Raw genomic sequence first — 23850 nt, 5'->3', positions numbered from 1 at the left:
TTGGACTGTGGGCATGCCAGTCTAGTACCTGCACTCTTGTACTACAATGCCAAGCTGTTGTAACATGTGCAGAAGGTGGCTTTTCATTGCCTTCCTGGGATAAGCACAGCAACAAACTGTATTCACAAAAGTGTTTTTCCAATTGTTCCCGAGCCCATGTAGTAACATCCTTTATATAATCATTGTCGTAATCGTTGGTTTTTGATGCAGTGTTACCAGAGGCATTTAGATTTCTGATTGTAGATTTCACTGGGTTCAAATTCAAAATAAATGTATGTGTATATACACAAAAAAGTATAAGTTTATCAATTTGAACATTATTTATTTTGTCTTTGTGCTGTATTCAACTGAATATAGCTTGAAAAAGGTTTTGCTAACTATTCAGCTTCTTTGGAATCGAAGTTTCAAGTGTAAATCGTTCTATATTATAATACTTTATTTTGTTTTGGATTGTAGAAAAACAGTGAATGGACCTACATCGGACAGATTCATTCCTGAAGAAATTACTGAAGAGGACAAATAATTTGATTTGAAATCATATTCAGAAGATCAGTTTGTCTTTTCCCTTATTTATTATCAGGTAGCAAAGAAGACAACTACAGATTTTATAGTTTTAACTATAGTTTAATATGCAGAAATCAAACTGATGAGTCATTTTAAGCATTATTATTAAAGGATTTTATTTCACTTTTGAGTCACAATTTGTTTTAGTTTTTCATGCATTTTATACCTGGAAGTTTATTAGAAATTGATTTATTCACACAAATGCTTCTTTTTCTTAAGTCAAATGGATTCATTATCCATTCTCAACCGACTAGCAATAACATTAAAACCACTGGCAGGTAAAGTGAATAACATTGATCATCTTCTTACAGTGCAATGTTCTGCTGGGAAACCTTGGGTCCTGGCATTCATGTGGATGTTACTTAGATACGCACCACCTGCCCAAACACTGTTACAGACAAAGTATACCATCCCATGTCAACGGCACTCCCTGATGGCAGTATCCGCCCCCTGAAGGACAATACGCCCTGCCATACCTTATAGGCTAACAAGGGATTGTCCGAGAGATGGACAAAAAGTTAAAAGCGTCCACCTGGCCTCCAAATTGCCAATCCCAATCCAATCGAGCATTCGTCGAATGTGCCGAAAAACAAGTCCAATCACAGAGTGGGGCCTCTAAGGATCAGACTTGCACGTCAGCACGTCAAATGGATGCTCGATGGGATTGGGATCTGTGAAATTCAAGGGTCAAGTCGTTGTCTTGAGTTCTTTGTCATGTTCCCCGGGCCATACCTGAGCCCATTTTGCAGTGTGTCAGGGTGCACTGTCCTGCACAGCAGCGCTGCCAGTAGGTAGTGCAACTGCCATGGGGGGGTGGTGTATTTGGTGTTTTGATGGGGTGTTGCATGTCAAAGTGGCATAACCATGAATTCCAGGCTCCACCGTCTCCCAACAGAACATTGCATTGTACCGAGATGATCAATGGTAATCACTTCACCTTTCAGGGGTTTTAATATTGTGGCTGATGGGTGCATGTTTACCTGTCATGTCAGAGAGATAGAGCAGCTAAAGCAAAAGCAAAGTTTATAAAAGATCCTTGATAAGAACAGGGATCGTCACCTGGCCGACTGTCAGATCTGACAACAAAGTCCGAAGGAGCATGACTGACTTCACCTTTATTGCCATTTTGTTTGAAGCTGTGCGTGTACTGGTGTTCGTTGAGTACATACTGTTGAACATGTGATTTTATTCTCTTTTTTATATGTCCAGTCTATCTGCACTATGAAGCTCATTGTGAATGCCGTTGTGTTAAAAGTGCTACATCAATAAAGTTAAATTTACCAGAGCTCAGGTATTGTCACTGTCTGTATTACTGCTCATTTCTTTGTTTTGTTTAAAGTTATACAGAGTGGAAGCATCAAATTTAGTGCTGTTGTCATCGATTTCAAAATGAAGTCAATTAACCGTTAACTGTCATTACATTTCTTGGGTTGGCAAAATGAGCAAGAGTTAGTGTGTTTGTAGGAGGGTCAACACTGCCATCTAGGGGAATTTCACCCACAGGACACAGGTTCAAAAACACACTACACCGGCGATGTGTGATACTTCTCCAATAAAGAAATATAGACTTTTAAAAAACGATTTGCACCTTTACAATGGCAGATCAATTACTACTACATTTAAAATCTTAACTGCAAATGTTACTTTTGCATTCCTGTTGTGCAAGTCAGTGACAGCTGGGGCTGAAGGCAGGCCCTGTTTACCATTCATGTCTTGTTTAATTTTTGCATATATCCAGTGTTTTGATGCCATTATGTTAAGAGAAGCTAGGTTGAAAGTAGATTGGACAGCTGGCATGTAAAGGGGTTCTCCAGTGGATATAAGGTGATGCTCTCTACTCCAGGTTTCAGTGTCTGTGTTCATGTAGCAGCCTCGGTTTGCTGTATTTTGCCACAGTAAATCCAAGAACTTTAATCTTTTTGAACTATTTGACTAAGTGTTGTCGAAGACCTGAGGCCCATCTTTTCACAGCCTCATAAAGATATAACGCTGAACAGTGCTGCCGAGTAATAATGGTCGCTAGGGAATGATTAGACCCAGCCAGTGACAATGTAATGGGCTGGAGAGGAAGGAGTTAAAAACTTGATACTTTTGGTTAAAGATTAATTAGCAAGATTTTGGCACTCAGAAGGGGGCGCATTCATACTTAACACTGACCTTTACAGTCGAAGCACTGCAAATTCAGCCAGATGTCAATATGAGCAACTTCGGGCAGATCCTAAAGGAGGTTGGAGGAAGCTCATTGTATGAATGTTGTTTTTACCAAAGTGCTATTTCGTTAAAGTCAAATTTAGCAGAGCTGAGTTATTATTTGTCTTTATCAATGGTCATTTTATTGCTTTGTTTATAGTTTTCCAACTAGCAGAAGTTTATAACTTATTCTTGTTGTTCCTGACTAAAACAATGAAGCCAAATAAAATATGACTGGTATATCACACTCTTGAAATGCTCGTGGTTAAAGATTACCTGGTGAGGTCAGATATATGCATCTATAGTGCTAGACTTTTGGACCCGGGCGCCTTCATAATTCAGACCACACTTTGATAGGGAAGCACTGCAAAATCAGCCAGATGTTAATATGAGCAACTTCGGGCAGATCCTAAAGGAGGTTGGGGAGTTTGGTTTGTTTCAGAAATGTTTATTGGCTGCATTATGCATCCCGAGCATTTTTTGTGGTTTTGACGTGATTGGTCAGGTGTTTACTGGCATGAGCTTCCCACATCACTGCAACACTGACTGGATCTTGGAGCGTGGGCCCAACCTGACTGATGAGAGACAAAGAAATCTCACCCTCCCCGTGAACAAGGATGGAAGGTTTGAAAGTTGTAAAATGTTCACACCTGTGCATTTGGATCTGGAAACCATTGAAGCATATGGGATTAACAGCACGGCTGGATGCATAGATGGATGGGACTATGAGGCACCCAAAGGCGCTTCCACCTTTGTGACAGAGGTAAGCAAGAAAACACCACAAGGGCTCTATGTCTTGATCCTGTAAACCCTTCCTATGGCCTTGCTCTTGATTCTTTCTTTGAACGATTCCTTTTGGTTCTCCTCTTGTCACCTTCCTTCTTCTCAGTTTGATCTGGTTTGTGACAAGAGTGGTCTGATTGAAGTATCACAGTCCATCTACATGGCAGGTTTTCTGGTTGGAGCGCTGGTGCACGGAGCAGTTTCGGACAGGTTAGGACCAGTAAAACATGCACTCCCACCTTAAATATCAGTGATATCAATCTTTGTAAGACTTAAAGAGACTTTGGTTTGATGGTAGCTGCTATGATAATTACTCTTTGTATTACATACAAGACCTTAAAGTGTTTTATTTAACAAAAGAAAATTGGTGCAAGACTTGGACAAAAAATATATTTATGGGGAGAAGAAACATACAGAGGGACAGACCAACAATGATACCAACAATGACGCCATCTTGCCTCCTAGACTACTTCAGACAAACCATATAAGGGAAATCTAAACCCCTGTATGAGAAAAAAAACAAAAACAATAAGCAGTATGTGTATATAAGTTCACTATAACACAAAACAAATTATTTCTCTCCTTTGTTTGTAGGTTTGGGCGACGTTTTGCAATCCTACTTGCCCTCTGTGTCCAACTGTTTTTTGGTGTGGGTGCTGCGTTCTCACCAAACATCTATGTTTACATGGTCCTAAAATTTTTCAGTGGGACTTCAGCAGCTGTCATAATGATCACATCTGTGTTGGGTAGGTACACTGTTCATCTGTTGACTAAAGCCAAAGTAACTGATTGGTGGGGGCAATTTCTTTCTTTGATCAACCCAAACATCTTTCTTTCCACTGTCAGTGCAACTGGTTCAGTTCAACTCTGCCACTACAGTAATGCTGGCATATTAAACATACAGTATAAATCTGCTCGAGAATTAGTCTATGGGGTTCGGCAGCACTGTACTCTATACAGTAATAGGTGATTATGTTCATAAAATCCATATCTGTTGTACAGGAGTGGAGTGGACTGATCCCTCTAAGGCTGCTCTTTGCACAACAATCATCATTATCTTCTTTTCTGTCGGACTGATGCTGTTGTCTGGTATTGCATATTTAATCCCTAACTGGAGGATCCTGCTGCTGGTGCTCGCCAGCCCTGTTGTCCTTCTTCTGGGATTCTTTTACTGGTCAGTAGTCTATCAGACCATAATACTCCGACAAGTGTATGAGGTGCTATTTGCCAAAAACAATACAGCTATAATTGTAACTTCAAAATCATACTGTCTGAATTCAAACCTGTGTTTCAATAGGTTTCTCCCAGAGTCAGCTCGCTGGCTCATAACCCAAGGCAGGAAGGAGGAGGCACTAAAGGAGCTTCGGAGGGCAGCCAGGGTGAATGGGAGGACGGTCCCAGAAGATCTGCTAGATAGAGTGAGCTGCATCACACACCCTTTGACTAAAACATAATGAAATGTATACATTTTCTGAAACAGACTTTTAACTTTTTCAGTTGGAGATGGAGGTTACATCTGAAAAAAGAAACATGTTGGACGTCTTCCGAATACCGTATTTGAGAAAACGTACCCTCATAATGGGCTTTAACTGGTGTGTCTTTTTTAACTTATATCTCTCAGTCAGACAATCACAGTAGATGAGATACATCAATAATTTTTATCAATGACATGTAGTAGAAACAGCTCTCACAGTACACAGTTGTCCCAATCATCCTTTTTTATAGCAGTAGGAAAACTAAACATACTTCTCCAACTCTGTCACCAGGTTTTCAACAAGTCTGCTATATTATGGACTGAGCCTGAATGTTGGAGGTTTTGGCCTGAATCTCTACCTCACACAGTTCATCTTTGGTCTTGTCGAAATTCCTGGATTGTTGAGCAGTTTATTTTTGATGCAGCACTTTGGAAGGAAAATATGTCAAGCAGGCTACCTGTTCTTTGGGGGTGCTGCTTGCCTCTTGATCCTTGCTATCCCAAATGGTACTTTCAAAACCTTGCCCATGTTTTTTTTTTGTTTTTTTATCTGAAAACATTTGTTACAGCTGTGGTAATAGTTTGATATTTATCTGACAGCTACTATTATTTACCCAACAGACCTTCCAGTGGTGGTCACAACCATAGCTGTACTGGGGAAATTTGCTGCGCCTGCCTCTTTCAGCACAGCCTATGTTTACACTGCAGAGTTATACCCAACTATTTTAAGGTAATGCCACTCCTTATGCTTGCTTCACATGATTATTAGATAAAAACAAACATTATCACTGTTAGAAAATGATCTTTTTTAACATTGAGCTTGACATATATTTTTGGCTGTTTCAGCTTGAAGCCCAAACCTAACCAATTAGTTTTTGTGCCTAAACCTAACCAAGTATTTTTTGTACCTAAACCTCAGTAAGTTGTTTTTGTGACTAAACCTAACCAAGTTGTTTTTGTGACTAAACCTTACCAAATATTTTTTGTACTTAAACCTAAGTAAGTTGTTTTTGTGACTAAACCTTACCAAATCGTTTTTGTACCTAAACCTAACCAAGTCATTTTTGTACCTAAACCTAACCAAGTCGTTTTTGTGCCTAAACCTAACCAAGTTGTTTTTGTGCCTAAACCTAACCAAGTCGTTTTTGTACCTTAATCTAACCAAGTCGTTTTTGTGCCTAAACCTAACCAAGTCATTTTTGTACCTAAACATAACCAAGTCATTTTTGCACCTAAACATAACCAAGTCATTTTTGCACCTAAACCTAACCAAGTTGTTTTTGTGACTAAACCTTACCAAGTTGTTTTTGTGACTAAACCTTACCAAGTCGTTTTTGTACCTAAACCTAACCAAGTCGTTTTTGTGACTAAACCTAAGTAAGTTGTTTTTGTACCTAAACCTAACCAAGTCGTTTTTGTGCCTAAACCTAACCAAGTAATTTTTGTACCTAAACCTAAGTAAGTTGTTTTTGTGACTAAACCTTACCAAGTCGTTTTTGTGACTAAATCTAACCAAGTCATTTTTGTACCTAAACCTAAGTAAGTTGTTTTTGTGACTGAACCTTACCAAGTCGTTTTTGTACCTTAACCTAACCAAGTCGTTTTTGTACCTAAACCTAAGTAAGTTGTTTTTGTGACTAAACCTTACCAAGTCGTTTTTGTACCTTAACCTAACCAAGTCGTTTTCGTACCTAAAGCTAACCAAGTCAGTTTTGTACCTAAACCTAACCAAGTTGTTTTTGTGCCTAAACCTAACCAAGTCATTTTTGTGCCTAAACCTAACCAAGTTGTTTTTGTGCCTAAACCTAACCAAGTCATTTTTGTGCCTAAACCTAACCAATTCGCTTTTGTGCCTCACCCTAACTTAACTGTGACCATTTGACAACGTTAGCAACAGTCCAAAAGTCATACCATGTCATTATATGTGAACAGATTAATAGCAAGCTTTTATGTATGTATGTATGTATGTATGTATGTATGTGTTTGTCAGCTAAACAGAAACACTGGTAGCCGCTACTGTATTATAAGGTTTTTCTGACATTCATTGACTGCAGTTAGTTTGTGGTTTGATTAAAGGTTTACAGTCTAATTATGTGTTTACCTTGATTACTGATTGTGGCTGATCATCAGGCTAATTACTCTAAAACCTTATATTAGGCATGCAGCAAGTATTTTTATACAAACAATGATTACACTGTAATGTGTGGGCTGTAATCTAAAGTGTTAACTAAATCCTTTCAATAAGTATGCAATCTCTTTAGAGTCCATTGTATGTTCTTGCAGGCAGAATGGTGTAGGTGTAAACTCCATGTGTGCTCGTGTGGCGGGCATCCTCGCTCCACTAATCCGGCTCCTGGAGGTCTACCATTACACCATCCCCATGCTCATATATGGCATCATCCCCATTGCTGCTGGGTGTTTGTGTTTTCTACTGCCTGAAACCCTCAATGTTGAACTTCAAGACCACACTGAGCTGAAGTAAGCTGAGCATAAAATGCTATATTTGAAGAAAATTACAATCAAAATACATTGTTTCGCAACCCATTTTACACAAAGGCTGGGATGCTGTGTCAAGAATTCAAAAATATTCAATTTAATACAGTCTGGGGTTTCCATTTTATCGTATTTTGCTCGTCATAATGCGCCACACATTTTCAATTGGAGACAGGGTTGGACTGTGGGCATGCCAGTCTAGTACCTGCACTCTTGTACTACAATGCCAAGCTGTTGTAACATGTGCAGAAGGTGACTTTGCATTGCCTTCCTGGGATAAGCACAGCAACAAACTGTATTCACAAAAATGTTTTTCCAATTGTTCCCGAGCCCATGTAGTAACATCCTTTATATAATCATTGTCGTAATCGCTGGTTTTTAATGCAGTGTTACCAGAGGCATTTAGATTTCTGATTGTAGATTTCACTGGGTTCAAATTCAAAATAAATATATGTATATATACAAAAAAGTATGCGTTTATCAATTTGAACAAAATTTATTTTGTCTTTGTGCTGTATTCAACTGAATATAGCTTGAAAAAGGTTTTGCTAATTATTCAGCTTCTTTGGAATCGAAGTTTCAAGTGTAAATCGTTCTATATTATAATACTTTATTTTGTTTTGGATTGTAGAAAAGCAGTGAATGGACCTACATCGGACAGATTCAGTCCTGAAGAAATTACTGAAGAGGACAAATTGTAATTGGATCTGAAATCATATTCAGAAGTTCAGTTTGTCTTTTCCCTTATTTATTATCAGGTAGCAAAGAAGTCAACTACAGTTTTTATAGTTTTAACTATAGTTTAAGATGCAGAAATCAAACTGATGAGTCATTTTAAGCATTATTATTAAAGGATTTTATTTCATTTTTAAGTCAAAATTTGTTTTAGTTTTTCATGCATTTTATACCTGGAAGTTTATTAGAAATTGATTTATTCACACAAATGCTTCTTTTTCTTAAGTCGAATGGATTCATTATCCATTCTCAACCGACTAGCAATAACATTAAAACCACTGGCAGGTAAAGTGAATAACATTGATCATCTTCTTACAGTGCAATGTTCTGCTGGGAAACCTTGGGTCCTGGCATTCATGTGGATGTTACTTAGATACGTACCGCCCGCCCAAACACTGTTACAGACAAAGTACACCACCCCATGTCAACGGCACTCCCTGATGGCAGTATCCGCCCCCTGAAGGACAATACGCCCTGCCATACCTTATAGGCTAACAAGGGATTGTCCAAGAGATGGACAAAAAGTTAAAAACGTCAACCTGGCCTCCAAATTGCCAATCCCAATCCAATCGAGCATTCGTCGAATGTGCTGAAAAACAAGTCCAATCACAGAGTGGGGCCTCAAAGGATCAGACTTGTTACAGCACGTCAAATGGATGCTCGATGGGACTGGGATCAGTGAAATTCAAAGGTCAAGTCGTTGTCTTGAGTTCTTTGTCTTGTTCCCCGGGCCACACCTGAGCCCATCAGCAGTGTGTCAGGGTGCACTGTCCTGCATAGCAGCACTGCCAGTAGGTAGTGCCATTGCCATGGGGGGGTGGTATACTTGGTGTTTTGCTGGGGTGTTGCATGTCAAAGTGGCATCACCATGAATTCCAGGCTCCACCGTCTCCCAACAGAACATTGCATTGTACCGAGATGATCAATGGTAATCACTTCACCTTTCAGGGATTTTAATACTGTGGCTGATGGGTGCATGTTTACCTGTCATGTCAGAGAGATAGAGCAGCTAAAGCAAAAGCAAAGTTTACAAAAGATCCTTGATAAGAACAGGGATCATCACCTGGCCGACTGTCAGATCTGACAACAAAGTCCGAAGGAGCATGACTGACTTCACCTTTATTGCCATTTTGTTTGAAGCTGTGCGTGTACTGGTGTTCGTTGAGTACATACTGTTGAACATGTGATTTTATTCTCTTTTTTATATGTCCAGTCTATTTGCACTATGAAGCTCATTGTGAATGCCGTTGTGTTAAAAGTGCTACATCAATAAAGTTAAATTTACCAGAGCTCAGTTACTGTCACTGTCTGTATTACTGCTTATTTCATTGTTTTGTTTAAAATTATACAGAGTGGAAGCATCAAATTTAGTGCTGTTGTCATCGATTACAAAATGAAGTCAATTAACCGTTTAACTGCCATATTACATTTCTTGGGTTGGCAAAATAAGCAAGAGCTAGTGTGTTTGTAGGAGGGTCAACAACGCCATCTAGGGGAATTTCACCCACAGGACACAGGTTCAAAAACACACTACACCAGCGATGTGTGATACTTCTCCAATAAAGAAATATAGACTTTTAAAAAACGATGTGCACCTTTACAATGGCAGATCAATCACTACTACATTTAAAATCTTAACTGCAAATGTTACTTTGCATTCCTGTTGTGGCTTTTGCATTTGGTTCAACCGTTCTGAGCCTCCGTACTCGGTAAAATGTGCATGAGTAAACTGGAAAGCATATGTGCATGGTTAAAAATAGCAAAGGGGCAGAGCAACTGCAAGTCAGTGACAGCTGGGGCTGAAGGCAGGCCCTGTTTACCATTCATGTCTTGTTTAATTTTTGCATATATCCAGTGTTTTGATGCCATTACGTTAAGAGAAGCTAGGTTGAAAGTAGATTGGACAGCTGGCATGTAAAGGGGTTCTCCAGTGGATATAAGGTGATGCTCTCTACTCCAGGTTTCATAACGCTGAACAGTGCTGCCGAGTAATAATGGTCGCTAGTGAATGATTAGACCCAGCCAGTGACAATGTAATGGGCTGGAGAGGAAGTAGTTAAAAAATTGCTACTTTTACTTAAGGATTAATTAGCAAGATTTTGGCACTCAGAAGGGGGCGCATTCATACTTAACACTGACCTTTACAGTCGAAGCACTGCAAATTCAGCCAGATGTCAATATGAGCAACTGCAGGCAGATCGTAAAGGAGGTTGGAGGAAGCTCATTGTATGAATGTTGTTTTTACCAAAGTGCTATTTCGTTAAAGTCAAATTTAGCAGAGCTGAGTTATTATTTGTCTTTATCAATGGTCATTTTATTGCTTTGTTTATAGTTTTCCAACTAGCAGAAGTTTATAACTTATTCTTGTTGTTCCTGACTAAAACAATGAAGCCAAATAAAATATGACTGGTATATCACACTCTTGGATTGCTCGTGGTTAAAGATTACCTGGTGAGGTCAGATATATGCATCTATAGTGCTAGACTTTTGGACCCGGGCGCCTTCATAACTCAGACCACACTTTGATAGGGAAGTACTGCAAAATCAGCCAGATGTTAATATGAGCAACTTCAGGCAGATCCTAAAGGAGGCTGGGGAGTTTGGTTTGTTTCAGAAATGTTTATTGGCTGCATTATGCATCCCGAGCATTTTTGGTGGTTTTGACGTGATTGGTCAGGTGTTTACCGGCATGAGCTTCCCACATCACTGCAACACTGACTGGATCTTGGAGCGTGGGCCCAACCTGACTGATGAGAGACAAAGAAATCTCACCCTCCCCGTGAACAAGGATGGAAGGTTTGAAAGCTGTAAAATGTTCACACCTGTGGATTTGGATCTGGAAACCATTGAAGCATATGGGATTAACAGCACAACTGGATGCATAGATGGATGGGACTTTGAGGCACCCAAAGGCGCTTCCAGCTTAGTGACAGAGGTAAGCAAGAAAACACCACAAGGGCTCTATGTCTTGATCCTGTAAACCCTTCCTATGGCCTTGCTCTTGATTCTTTCTTTGAACGATTCCTTTTGGTTCTCCTCTTGTCACCTTCCTTCTTCTCAGTTTGATCTGGTTTGTGACAAGAGTGGTCTGATTGAAGTATCACAGTCCATCTACATGGCAGGTTATCTGGTTGGAGCGCTGGTGCACGGAGCAGTTTCGGACAGGTTAGGACCAGTAAAACATGCACTCCCACCTTAAATATCAGTGATATCAATCTTTGTAAGACTTAAAGAGACTTTGGTTTGACGGTAGCTGCTATGATAATTACTCTTTGTATTACATACAAGACCTTAAAGTGTTTTATTTAACAAAAGAAAATTGGTGCAGGACTTGGACAAAAAATATTTATGGGGAGAAGAAACATACAGAGGGACAGACCAACAATGATACCAACAATGACGCCATCTTGCCTCCTAGAACACCTAAATACATAACAGTTACTACTTCAGACAAACCATATAAGGGAAATCTAAACCCCTGTATGAGAAACAAAAGTGAATAATAAGCAGTATGTGTATATAAGTTCACTTTAACACAAAACAAATGATTTTTCTCCTTTGTTTGTAGGTTTGGGCGACGTTTTGCAATCCTACTTGCCCTCTGTGTCCATCTGTTGTTTGGTGTGGGTGCTGCATTCTCACCAAACATCTACGTTTACATGGTCCTAAAATTTTTCTGTGGGACTTCAGCAGATGTCGTTGTAATGATCACATCTGTGTTGGGTAGGTACACTGTTCATCTGTTGACTAAAGACAGATTGTATACAGCAGTAGAAGTGCCAAAAAGAGCTACTGAGAGGCTGGTGTTGGGCTTTGTTAAAGCCAAAGTTACTAATTGGTGGGGGCAATTTCTTTCTTTGATCAACCCAAACATCTGTCTTTCCACTGTCAGTGCAACTGGTTCAGTTCAACTCTGCCACTACAGTAATGCTGGCATATTAAACATACAGTATAAATCTGCTTGAGAATTAGTCTATGGGGTTCGGCAGCACTGTACTCTATACAGTAATAGGTGATTATGTTCATAAAATCCATATCTGTTGTACAGGAGTGGAGTGGACTGATCCCTCTAAGGCTGCTCTTTGCACAACAATCATCATGATGTTCGTACCTACCGGACTGATGCTGTTGTCTGGTATTGCATATTTAATCCCTAACTGGAGGATCCTGCTGCTGGTGCTCGCCAGCCCTGTTGTCCTTCTTCTGGGATTCTTTTACTGGTCAGTAGTCTATCAGACCATAATACTCCGACAAGTGTATGAGGTGCTATTTGCCAAAAACAATACAGCTATAATTGTAACTTCAAAATCATACTGTCTGAATTCAAACCTGTGTTTCAATAGGTTTCTCCCAGAGTCAGCTCGCTGGCTCATAACCCAAGGCAGGAAGGAGGAAGCACTAAGGGGGGTTCGGAGGGCAGCCAGGGTGAATGGTAGGACGGTCCCAGAAGATCTGCTAGATAGAGTGAGCTGCATCACACACGCTTTGACTAAAACATAATGAAATGTATACATTTTCTGAAACAGACTTTTAACTTTTTCAGTTGGAGATGGAGGTTACATCTGAAAAAAGAAACATGTTGGACGTCTTCCAAATACCGTATTTGAGAAAACGTACCCTCATAATGGGCTTTAACTGGTGTGTCTTTTTTAACTTATATCTCTCAGTCAGACAATCACAGTAGATGAGATACATCAATAATTTTTATCAATGACATGTAGTAGAAACAGCTCTCACAGTACACAGTTGTCCCAATCATTCTTTTTTATAGCAGTAGGAAAACTAAACATACTTCTCCAACTCTGTCACCAGGTTTTCAACAAGTCTGCTATATTATGGACTGAGCCTGAATGTTGGAGGTTTTGGCCTGAATCTCTACCTCACACAGTTCATCTTTGGTCTTGTCGAAATTCCTGGACAGTTGAGCAGTTTATTTTTGATGCAGCACTTTGGAAGGAAAATATGTCAAGCAGGCTACCTGTTCTTTGGGGGTGCTGCTTGCCTCTTGATCCTTGCTATCCCAAATGGTACTTTCAAAACCTTGCCCATGTTTTTTTTTTTTTTTTTAATCTGAAAACATTTGTTACAGCTGTGGTAATAGTTTGCCATTTATCTGACAGCTACTATTATTTACCCAACAGACCTTCCAGTGGTGGTCACAACCATAGCTGTACTGGGGAAATTTGCTGCGCCTGCCTCTTTCAGCACAGCCTATGTTTACACTGCAGAGTTATACCCAACTATTTTAAGGTAATGTCACTCCTTATGCTTGCTTCACATGATTATTAGATAAAAACAAACATTATCACTGTTAGAAAATGATCTTTTTTAACATTGAGCTTGACATATATTTTTGGCTGTTTCAGCTTGAAGCCCTAACCTAACCAAGTCATTTTTGTACCTAAACCTAACCAAGTTGTTTTTGTGCCTCACCCTAACTTAACTGCGACCATTTGACAATGTTTATAACAGTCCAAGAGTCATAACATGTCATTATATGTGAACAGATTAATAGCAAGCTTTTATGTATGTATGTATGTATGTATGTATGTTTGCGTTTGTCAGCTAAACAGAAACACTGGTAGCCGCTACTGTATTATAAGGTTTTCTGACATTCATTGACTGCAGTTAGTTTGTGGTTTGATTAAAGGTTTACAGTCTAATTATGTGTTTACCTTGATTACTGATTGTGGCTGATCATCAGGCTAATTACTCTAAAACCTTATATTAGGCATGCAGCAAGTATTTTTATACAAACAATGATTACACTGTAATGTGTGGGCTGTAATCTAAAGTGTTAACTAAATCCTTTCAATAAGTATGCAATCTCTTTAGAGTCCATTGTATGTTCTTGCAGGCAGAATGGTGTAGGTGTAAACTCCATGTGTGCTCGTGTGGCGGGCATCCTCGCTCCACTAATCCGGCTCCTGGAGGTCTACCATTACACCATCCCCATGCTCATATATGGCATCATCCCCATTGCTGCTGGGTGTTTGTGTTTTCTACTGCCTGAAACCCTCAATGTTGAACTTCAAGACCACACTGAGCTGAAGTAAGCTGAGCATAAAATGCTATATTTGAAGAAAATTACAATCAAAATACATTGTTTCGCAACCCTTTTTACACAAAGGCTGGGATGCTGTGTCAAGAATTCAAAAATATTCAATTTAATACAGTCTGGGGTTTCCATTTTATCGTATTTTGCTCGTCATAATGCGCCACACATTTTCAATTGGAGACAGGGTTGGACTGTGGGCATGCCAGTCTAGTACCTGCACTCTTGTACTACAATGCCAAGCTGTTGTAACATGTGCAGAAGGTGACTTTGCATTGCCTTCCTGGGATAAGCACAGCAACAAACTGTATTCACAAAAATGTTTTTCCAATTGTTCCCGAGCCCATGTAGTAACATCCTTTATATAATCATTGTCGTAATCGCTGGTTTTTAATGCAGTGTTACCAGAGGCATTTAGATTTCTGATTGTAGATTTCACTGGGTTCAAATTCAAAATAAATATATGTATATATACAAAAAAGTATGCGTTTATCAATTTGAACAAAATTTATTTTGTCTTTGTGCTGTATTCAACTGAATATAGCTTGAAAAAGGTTTTGCTAATTATTCAGCTTCTTTGGAATCGAAGTTTCAAGTGTAAATCGTTCTATATTATAATACTTTATTTTTGTTTTGGATTGTAGAAAAACAGTGAATGGACCTACATCGGACAGATTCAGTCCTGAAGAAATTACTGAAGAGGACAAATTGTAATTGGATCTGAAATCATATTCAGAAGTTCAGTTTGTCTTTTCCCTTATTTATTATCAGGTAGCAAAGAAGTCAACTACAGTTTTTATAGTTTTAACTATAGTTTAAGATGCAGAAATCAAACTGATGAGTCATTTTAAGCATTATTATTAAAGGATTTTATTTAATTTTTAAGTCAAAATTTGTTTTAGTTTTTCATGCATTTTATACCTGGAAGTTTATTAGAAATTGATTTATTCACACAAATGCTTCTTTTTCTTAAGTCGAATGGATTCATTATCCATTCTCAACCGACTAGCAATAACATTAAAACCACTGGCAGGTAAAGTGAATAACATTGATCATCTTCTTACAGTGCAATGTTCTGCTGGGAAACCTTGGGTCCTGGCATTCATGTGGATGTTACTTAGATACGTACCGCCCGCCCAAACACTGTTACAGACAAAGTACACCACCCCATGTCAACGGCACTCCCTGATGGCAGTATCCGCCCCCTGAAGGACAATACGCCCTGCCATACCTTATAGGCTAACAAGGGATTGTCCAAGAGATGGACAAAAAGTTAAAAGCGTCAACCTGGCCTCCAAATTGCCAATCCCAATCCAATGGAGCATTCGTCGAATGTGCTGAAAAACAAGTCCAATCACAGAGTGGGGCCTCAAAGGATCAGACTTGTTACAGCACGTCAAATGGATGCTCGATGGGACTGGGATCAGTGAAATTCAAAGGTCAAGTCGTTGTCTTTAATTCTTTGTCTTGTTCCCCGGGCCACACCTGAGCCCATCAGCAGTGTGTCAGGGTGCACTGTCCTGCATAGCAGCACTGCCAGTAGGTAGTGCCATTGCCATGGGGGGGTGGTATACTTGGTGTTTTGCTGGGGTGTTGCATGTCAAAGTGGCATCACCATGAATTCCAGGCTCCACCGTCTCCCAACAGAACATTGCATTGTACCGAGATGATCAATGGTAATCACTTCACCTTTCAGGGATTTTAATACTGTGGCTGATGGGTGCATGTTTACCTGTCATGTCAGAGAGATAGAGCAGCTAAAGCAAAAGCAAAGTTTACAAAAGATCCTTGATAAGAACAGGGATCGTCACCTGGCCGACTGTCAGATCTGACAACAAAGTCCGAAGGAGCATGACTGACTTCACCTTTATTGCCATTTTGTTTGAAGCTGTGCGTGTACTGGTGTTCGTTGAGTACATACTGTTGAACATGTGATTTTATTCTCTTTTTTATATGTCCAGTCTATTTGCACTATGAAGCTCATTGTGAATGCCGTTGTGTTAAAAGTGCTACATCAATAAAGTTAAATTTACCAGAGCTCAGTTACTGTCACTGTCTGTATTACTGCTCATTTCTTTGTTTTGTTTAAAGTTATACAGAGTGGAAGCATCAAATTTAGTGCTGTTGTCATCGATTACAAAATGAAGTCAATTAACCGTTTAACTGCCATATTACATTTCTTGGGTTGGCAAAATAAGCAAGAGCTAGTGTGTTTGTAGGAGGGTCAACAACGCCATCTAGGGGAATTTCACCCACAGGACACAGGTTCAAAAACACACTACACCAGCGATGTGTGATACTTCTCCAATAAAGAAATATAGACTTTTAAAAAACGATGTGCACCTTTACAATGGCAGATCAATCACTACTACATTTAAAATCTTAACTGCAAATGTAACTTTGCATTCCTGTTGTGGCTTTTGCATTTGGTTCAACCGTTCTGAGCCTCCGTACTCGGTAAAATGTGCATGAGTAAACTGGAAAGCATATGTGCATGGTTAAAAATAGCAAAGGGGCAGAGCAACTGCAAGTCAGTGACAGCTGGGGCTGAAGGCAGGCCCTGTTTACCATTCATGTCTTGTTTAATTTTTGCATATATCCAGTGTTTTGATGCCATTACGTTAAGAGAAGCTAGGTTGAAAGTAGATTGGACAGCTGGCATGTAAAGGGGTTCTCCAGTGGATATAAGGTGATGCTCTCTACTCCAGGTTTCATAACGCTGAACAGTGCTGCCGAGTAATAATGGTCGCTAGTGAATGATTAGACCCAGCCAGTGACAATGTAATGGGCTGGAGAGGAAGTAGTTAAAAAATTGCTACTTTTACTTAAGGATTAATTAGCAAGATTTTGGCACTCAGAAGGGGGCGCATTCATACTTAACACTGACCTTTACAGTCGAAGCACTGCAAATTCAGCCAGATGTCAATATGAGCAACTGCAGGCAGATCGTAAAGGAGGTTGGAGGAAGCTCATTGTATGAATGTTGTTTTTACCAAAGTGCTATTTCGTTAAAGTCAAATTTAGCAGAGCTGAGTTATTATTTGTCTTTATCAATGGTCATTTTATTGCTTTGTTTATAGTTTTCCAACTAGCAGAAGTTTATAACTTATTCTTGTTGTTCCTGACTAAAACAATGAAGCCAAATAAAATATGACTGGTATATCACACTCTTGGATTGCTCGTGGTTAAAGATTACCTGGTGAGGTCAGATATATGCATCTATAGTGCTAGACTTTTGGACCCGGGCGCCTTCATAACTCAGACCACACTTTGATAGGGAAGTACTGCAAAATCAGCCAGATGTTAATATGAGCAACTTCAGGCAGATCCTAAAGGAGGCTGGGGAGTTTGGTTTGTTTCAGAAATGTTTATTGGCTGCATTATGCATCCCGAGCATTTTTGGTGGTTTTGACGTGATTGGTCAGGTGTTTACCGGCATGAGCTTCCCACATCACTGCAACACTGACTGGATCTTGGAGCGTGGGCCCAACCTGACTGATGAGAGACAAAGAAATCTCACCCTCCCCGTGAACAAGGATGGAAGGTTTGAAAGCTGTAAAATGTTCACACCTGTGGATTTGGATCTGGAAACCATTGAAGCATATGGGATTAACAGCACAACTGGATGCATAGATGGATGGGACTTTGAGGCACCCAAAGGCGCTTCCAGCTTAGTGACAGAGGTAAGCAAGAAAACACCACAAGGGCTCTATGTCTTGATCCTGTAAACCCTTCCTATGGCCTTGCTCTTGATTCTTTCTTTGAACGATTCCTTTTGGTTCTCCTCTTGTCACCTTCCTTCTTCTCAGTTTGATCTGGTTTGTGACAAGAGTGGTCTGATTGAAGTATCACAGTCCATCTACATGGCAGGTTATCTGGTTGGAGCGCTGGTGCACGGAGCAGTTTCGGACAGGTTAGGACCAGTAAAACATGCACTCCCACCTTAAATATCAGTGATATCAATCTTTGTAAGACTTAAAGAGACTTTGGTTTGACGGTAGCTGCTATGATAATTACTCTTTGTATTACATACAAGACCTTAAAGTGTTTTATTTAACAAAAGAAAATTGGTGCAGGACTTGGACAAAAAATATTTATGGGGAGAAGAAACATACAGAGGGACAGACCAACAATGATACCAACAATGACGCCATCTTGCCTCCTAGAACACCTAAATACATAACAGTTACTACTTCAGACAAACCATATAAGGGAAATCTAAACCCCTGTATGAGAAACAAAAGTGAATAATAAGCAGTATGTGTATATAAGTTCACTTTAACACAAAACAAATGATTTTTCTCCTTTGTTTGTAGGTTTGGGCGACGTTTTGCAATCCTACTTGCCCTCTGTGTCCATCTGTTGTTTGGTGTGGGTGCTGCATTCTCACCAAACATCTACGTTTACATGGTCCTAAAATTTTTCTGTGGGACTTCAGCAGATGTCGTTGTAATGATCACATCTGTGTTGGGTAGGTACACTGTTCATCTGTTGACTAAAGACAGATTGTATACAGCAGTAGAAGTGCCAAAAAGAGCTACTGAGAGGCTGGTGTTGGGCTTTGTTAAAGCCAAAGTTACTAATTGGTGGGGGCAATTTCTTTCTTTGATCAACCCAAACATCTGTCTTTCCACTGTCAGTGCAACTGGTTCAGTTCAACTCTGCCACTACAGTAATGCTGGCATATTAAACATACAGTATAAATCTGCTTGAGAATTAGTCTATGGGGTTCGGCAGCACTGTACTCTATACAGTAATAGGTGATTATGTTCATAAAATCCATATCTGTTGTACAGGAGTGGAGTGGACTGATCCCTCTAAGGCTGCTCTTTGCACAACAATCATCATGATGTTCGTACCTACCGGACTGATGCTGTTGTCTGGTATTGCATATTTAATCCCTAACTGGAGGATCCTGCTGCTGGTGCTCGCCAGCCCTGTTGTCCTTCTTCTGGGATTCTTTTACTGGTCAGTAGTCTATCAGACCATAATACTCCGACAAGTGTATGAGGTGCTATTTGCCAAAAACAATACAGCTATAATTGTAACTTCAAAATCATACTGTCTGAATTCAAACCTGTGTTTCAATAGGTTTCTCCCAGAGTCAGCTCGCTGGCTCATAACCCAAGGCAGGAAGGAGGAAGCACTAAGGGGGGTTCGGAGGGCAGCCAGGGTGAATGGTAGGACGGTCCCAGAAGATCTGCTAGATAGAGTGAGCTGCATCACACACGCTTTGACTAAAACATAATGAAATGTATACATTTTCTGAAACAGACTTTTAACTTTTTCAGTTGGAGATGGAGGTTACATCTGAAAAAAGAAACATGTTGGACGTCTTCCAAATACCGTATTTGAGAAAACGTACCCTCATAATGGGCTTTAACTGGTGTGTCTTTTTTAACTTATATCTCTCAGTCAGACAATCACAGTAGATGAGATACATCAATAATTTTTATCAATGACATGTAGTAGAAACAGCTCTCACAGTACACAGTTGTCCCAATCATTCTTTTTTATAGCAGTAGGAAAACTAAACATACTTCTCCAACTCTGTCACCAGGTTTTCAACAAGTCTGCTATATTATGGACTGAGCCTGAATGTTGGAGGTTTTGGCCTGAATCTCTACCTCACACAGTTCATCTTTGGTCTTGTCGAAATTCCTGGACAGTTGAGCAGTTTATTTTTGATGCAGCACTTTGGAAGGAAAATATGTCAAGCAGGCTACCTGTTCTTTGGGGGTGCTGCTTGCCTCTTGATCCTTGCTATCCCAAATGGTACTTTCAAAACCTTGCCCATGTTTTTTTTTTTTTTTTTAATCTGAAAACATTTGTTACAGCTGTGGTAATAGTTTGCCATTTATCTGACAGCTACTATTATTTACCCAACAGACCTTCCAGGGGTGGTCACAACCATAGCTGTACTGGGGAAATTTGCTGCGCCTGCCTCTTTCAGCACAGCCTATGTTTACACTGCAGAGTTATACCCAACTATTTTAAGGTAATGTCACTCCTTATGCTTGCTTCACATGATTATTAGATAAAAACAAACATTATCACTGTTAGAAAATGATCTTTTTTAACATTGAGCTTGACATATATTTTTGGCTGTTTCAGCTTGAAGCCCAAACCTAACCAATTAGTTTTTGTGCCTAAACCTAACCAAGTATTTTTTGTACCTAAACCTAACCAAGTTGTTTTTGTGCCTCACCCTAACTTAACTGCGACCATTTGACAATGTTTATAACAGTCCAAGAGTCATAACATGTCATTATATGTGAACAGATTAATAGCAAGCTTTTATGTATGTATGTATGTATGTATGTATGTTTGCGTTTGTCAGCTAAACAGAAACACTGGTAGCCGCTACTGTATTATAAGGTTTTCTGACATTCATTGACTGCAGTTAGTTTGTGGTTTGATTAATGGTTTACAGTCTAATTATGTGTTTACATTGATTACTGATTGTGGCTGATCATCAGGCTAATTACCCTAAAACCTTATATTAGGCATGCAGCAAGTATTTTTATATAAACAATGATTACACTGTAATGTGTGGGCTGTAATCTAAGTGTTAACTAAATCCTTTCAATAAGTATGCAATCTCTTAAGAGTCCATTGTATGTTCTTGCAGGCAGAATGGTGTAGGTGTAAACTCCATGTGTGCTCGTGTGGCGGGCATCCTCGCTCCACTAATCCGGCTCCTGGAGGTCTACCATTACACCATCCCCATGCTCATATATGGCATCATCCCCATTGCTTCTGGGTGTTTGTGTTTTCTACTGCCTGAAACCCTCAATGTTGAACTTCAAGACCACACTGAGCTGAAGTAAGCTGAATATAAAATGCTATATTTGAAGAAAATTATAATCAAAATACACTGTTTCGCAACCCATTCTCCACAAAGGCTGGGATGCTGTGTCAAGAATTCAAAAATATTCAATTTAATACAGTCTGGGGTTTCCATTTTATCGTATTTTGCTCGTCATAATGCGCCACACATTTTCAATTGGAGACAGGGTTGGACTGTGGGCATGCCAGTCTAGTACCTGCACTCTTGTACTACAATGCCAAGCTGTTGTAACACGTGCAGAAGGTGGCTTTGCATTGCCTTCCTGGGATAAGCACAGCAACAAACTGTATTCACAAAAACGTTTTTCCAATTGTTCCCGAGCCCATGTAGTAACATCCTTTATATAATCATTGTTGTAATCGTTGGTTTTTGATGCGGTGTCACCAGAGGCATGTAGATTTCTGATTGTAGATTTCACTGGGTTCAAATTCAAAATAAATATATGTATATATACAAAAAAGTATACGTTTATCAATTTCTTTGTATTTGTGCTGTATTCAACTGAATATAGCTCGAAAAAGGTTTTGCTAATTATTCAGCTTCTTTGAAATCGAGGTTTCAAGTGTAAATCGTTCTATATTATAATACTTTATTTTTGTTTTGGATTGTAGAAAAGCAGTGAATGGACCTACATCGGACAGATTCAGTCCTGAAGAAATTACTGAAGAGGACAATTGTAATTGGATCTGAAATCATAATCAGAAGATCACTTTCTCTTTTCCCTTATTTATTATCAGGTAGCAAAGAAGTCAACTACAGTTTTTATAGTTTTAACTATAGTTTAAGATGCAGAAATCAAACTGATGAGTCATTTTAACCATTATTATTAAAGGATTTTATTTCATTTTTAAGTCAAAATTTGTTTTAGCTTTTCATGCGTTTTATGTTTGTTTGTTTGGTGTTTTGCCGGGGTGTTGCATGTCAAAGTGGCATCACCATGAATTCCAGGCTCCAGCGTCTCCCAACAGAACATTGCATTGTACCGAGATGATCAATGTTAATCACTTCACCTTTCAGGGGTTTTAATACTGTGGCTGATGGGTGCATGTTTACCTGTCATGTCAGAGAGATAGAGCAGCTAAAGCAAAAGCAAAGTTTACAAAAGATCCTTGATAAGAACAGGGATCTTCACCTGGCCGACTGTCAGATCTGACAACAAAGTCCGAAGGAGCATGACTGACTTCACCTTTATTGCCATTTTGTTTGAAGCTGTGCGTGTACTGGTGTTCGTTGAGTACATACTGTTGAACATGTGATTTTATTCTCTTTTTTATATGTCCAGTCTATCTGCACTATGAAGCTCATTGTGAATGCCGTTGTGTTAAACGTGCTACATCAATAAAGTTAAATTTACCAGAGCTCAGGTATTGTCACTGTCTGTATTACTGCTCATTTCTTTGTTTTGTTTAAAGTTATACAGAGTGGAAGCATCAAATTTAGTGCTGTTGTCATCACTTACAAAATGAAGTCAATTAACCGTTAACTGCTATATTACATTTCTTGGGTTGGCAAAATGAGCAAGAGTTAGTGTGTTTGTAGGAGGGTCAACAACGCCATCTAGGGGAATTTCACCCACAGGACACAGGTTCAAAAACACACTACACCAGCGATGTGTGATACTTCTCCAATAAAGAAATATAGACTTTTAAAAAATTATTTGCACCTTTACAATGGCAGATCAATTACTACTACATTTAAACTCTTAATTGCAAATGTTACTTTTGTATTTGGTTCAATCGTTCTGGGCCTCCGTACTTGGTAAAATGTGCATGAGTGAACTGGAAATCATATGTGCATGGTTAAAAATAGCAAAGGGGCAGAGCAACTGCAAGTCAGTGACAGCTGGGGCTGAAGGCAGGCCCTGTTTACCATTCATGTCTTGTTTAATTTTGCATATATCCAGTGTTTTGATCCCATTATGTTAAGAGAAGCTAGGTTGAAAGTAGATTGGACAGCTGGCATGTAAAGGGGTTCTCCAGTGGATATAAGGTGATGCTCTCTACTCCAGGTTTCAGTGTCTGTGTTCATGTAGCAGCCTCGGTTTGCTGTATTTTGCCACAGTAAATCCAAGAACTTTAATCTTTTTGAACTATTTGACTAAGTGTTGTCGAAGACCTGAGGCCCATCTTTCCGCAGCCTCATAAAGATATAACGCTGAACAGTGCTGCCGAGTAATAATGGTCGCTAGTGAATGATTAGACCCAGCCAGTGACAATGTAACGGGCTGGAGAGGAACGAGTTAAAAAATTGCTACTTTTACTTAAGGATTAATTAGCAAGATTATGGCACTCAGAAGGGGGCGCATTCATACTTAACACTGACCTTTACAGTCGAAGCACTGCAAATTCAACCACATTTCAATATGAGCAACTTCAGGCAGATCGTAAAGGAGGTTGGAGGAAGCTCATTGTATGAATGTTGTTTTTACCAAAGTGCTATTTCGTTAAAGTCAAATTTAGCAGAGCTGAGTTATTATTTGTCTTTATCAATGGTCATTTTATTGCTTTGTTTATAGTTTTCCAACTAGCAGAAGTTTATAACTTATTCTTGTTGTTCCTGACTAAAACAATGAAGCCAAATAAAATATGACTGGTATATCACACTCTTGGATTGCTCGTGGTTAAAGATTACCAGGAGGGGGCAGATATATGCATCTATAGTGCTAGACTTTTGGACCCGGGCACCTTCATAACTCAGACCACACTT

At 39.4% G+C, this 23850-nt stretch overlaps 3 protein-coding genes across 3 annotated transcripts; all 3 read left to right on the top strand.

Annotated features, from left to right (window-relative positions):
• Positions 1 to 3142: 3142 nt before the first annotated feature.
• LOC141014764 (solute carrier family 22 member 13-like) lies at positions 3143 to 7493 on the top strand. Its single transcript, XM_073488676.1, has 9 exons — positions 3143 to 3517; positions 3644 to 3747; positions 4132 to 4283; positions 4540 to 4711; positions 4835 to 4955; positions 5035 to 5129; positions 5304 to 5518; positions 5633 to 5741; positions 7295 to 7493. Exons 1-9 carry the CDS (start codon positions 3143 to 3145, stop codon positions 7491 to 7493), a joined length of 1542 nt encoding a protein of 513 aa, XP_073344777.1.
• Positions 7494 to 10799: 3306 nt separating this feature from the next.
• LOC141014776 (solute carrier family 22 member 13-like) lies at positions 10800 to 14295 on the top strand. The gene is made up of 9 exons (XM_073488687.1): positions 10800 to 11174; positions 11301 to 11404; positions 11808 to 11962; positions 12288 to 12459; positions 12583 to 12703; positions 12783 to 12877; positions 13052 to 13266; positions 13381 to 13489; positions 14097 to 14295. The coding sequence occupies exons 1-9, from the start codon at positions 10800 to 10802 to the stop codon at positions 14293 to 14295; spliced, it is 1545 nt and encodes a 514-aa protein (XP_073344788.1).
• A 3307-nt stretch (positions 14296 to 17602) lies between these two features.
• On the top strand, positions 17603 to 21124 carry LOC141014775 (solute carrier family 22 member 13-like). Its single transcript, XM_073488686.1, has 9 exons — positions 17603 to 17977; positions 18104 to 18207; positions 18611 to 18765; positions 19091 to 19262; positions 19386 to 19506; positions 19586 to 19680; positions 19855 to 20069; positions 20184 to 20292; positions 20926 to 21124. Exons 1-9 carry the CDS (start codon positions 17603 to 17605, stop codon positions 21122 to 21124), a joined length of 1545 nt encoding a protein of 514 aa, XP_073344787.1.
• Positions 21125 to 23850: the final 2726 nt, after the last annotated feature.

The sequence above is a fragment of the Pagrus major genome, chromosome 19 (genome assembly GCF_040436345.1).
Source record: "Pagrus major chromosome 19, Pma_NU_1.0".
Taxonomy (NCBI): Eukaryota; Metazoa; Chordata; class Actinopteri; order Spariformes; family Sparidae; genus Pagrus; species Pagrus major.
The sequence above is the reverse complement of the archived record's forward strand: the minus strand, read 5'-3'. Positions and strand labels throughout refer to the sequence as shown.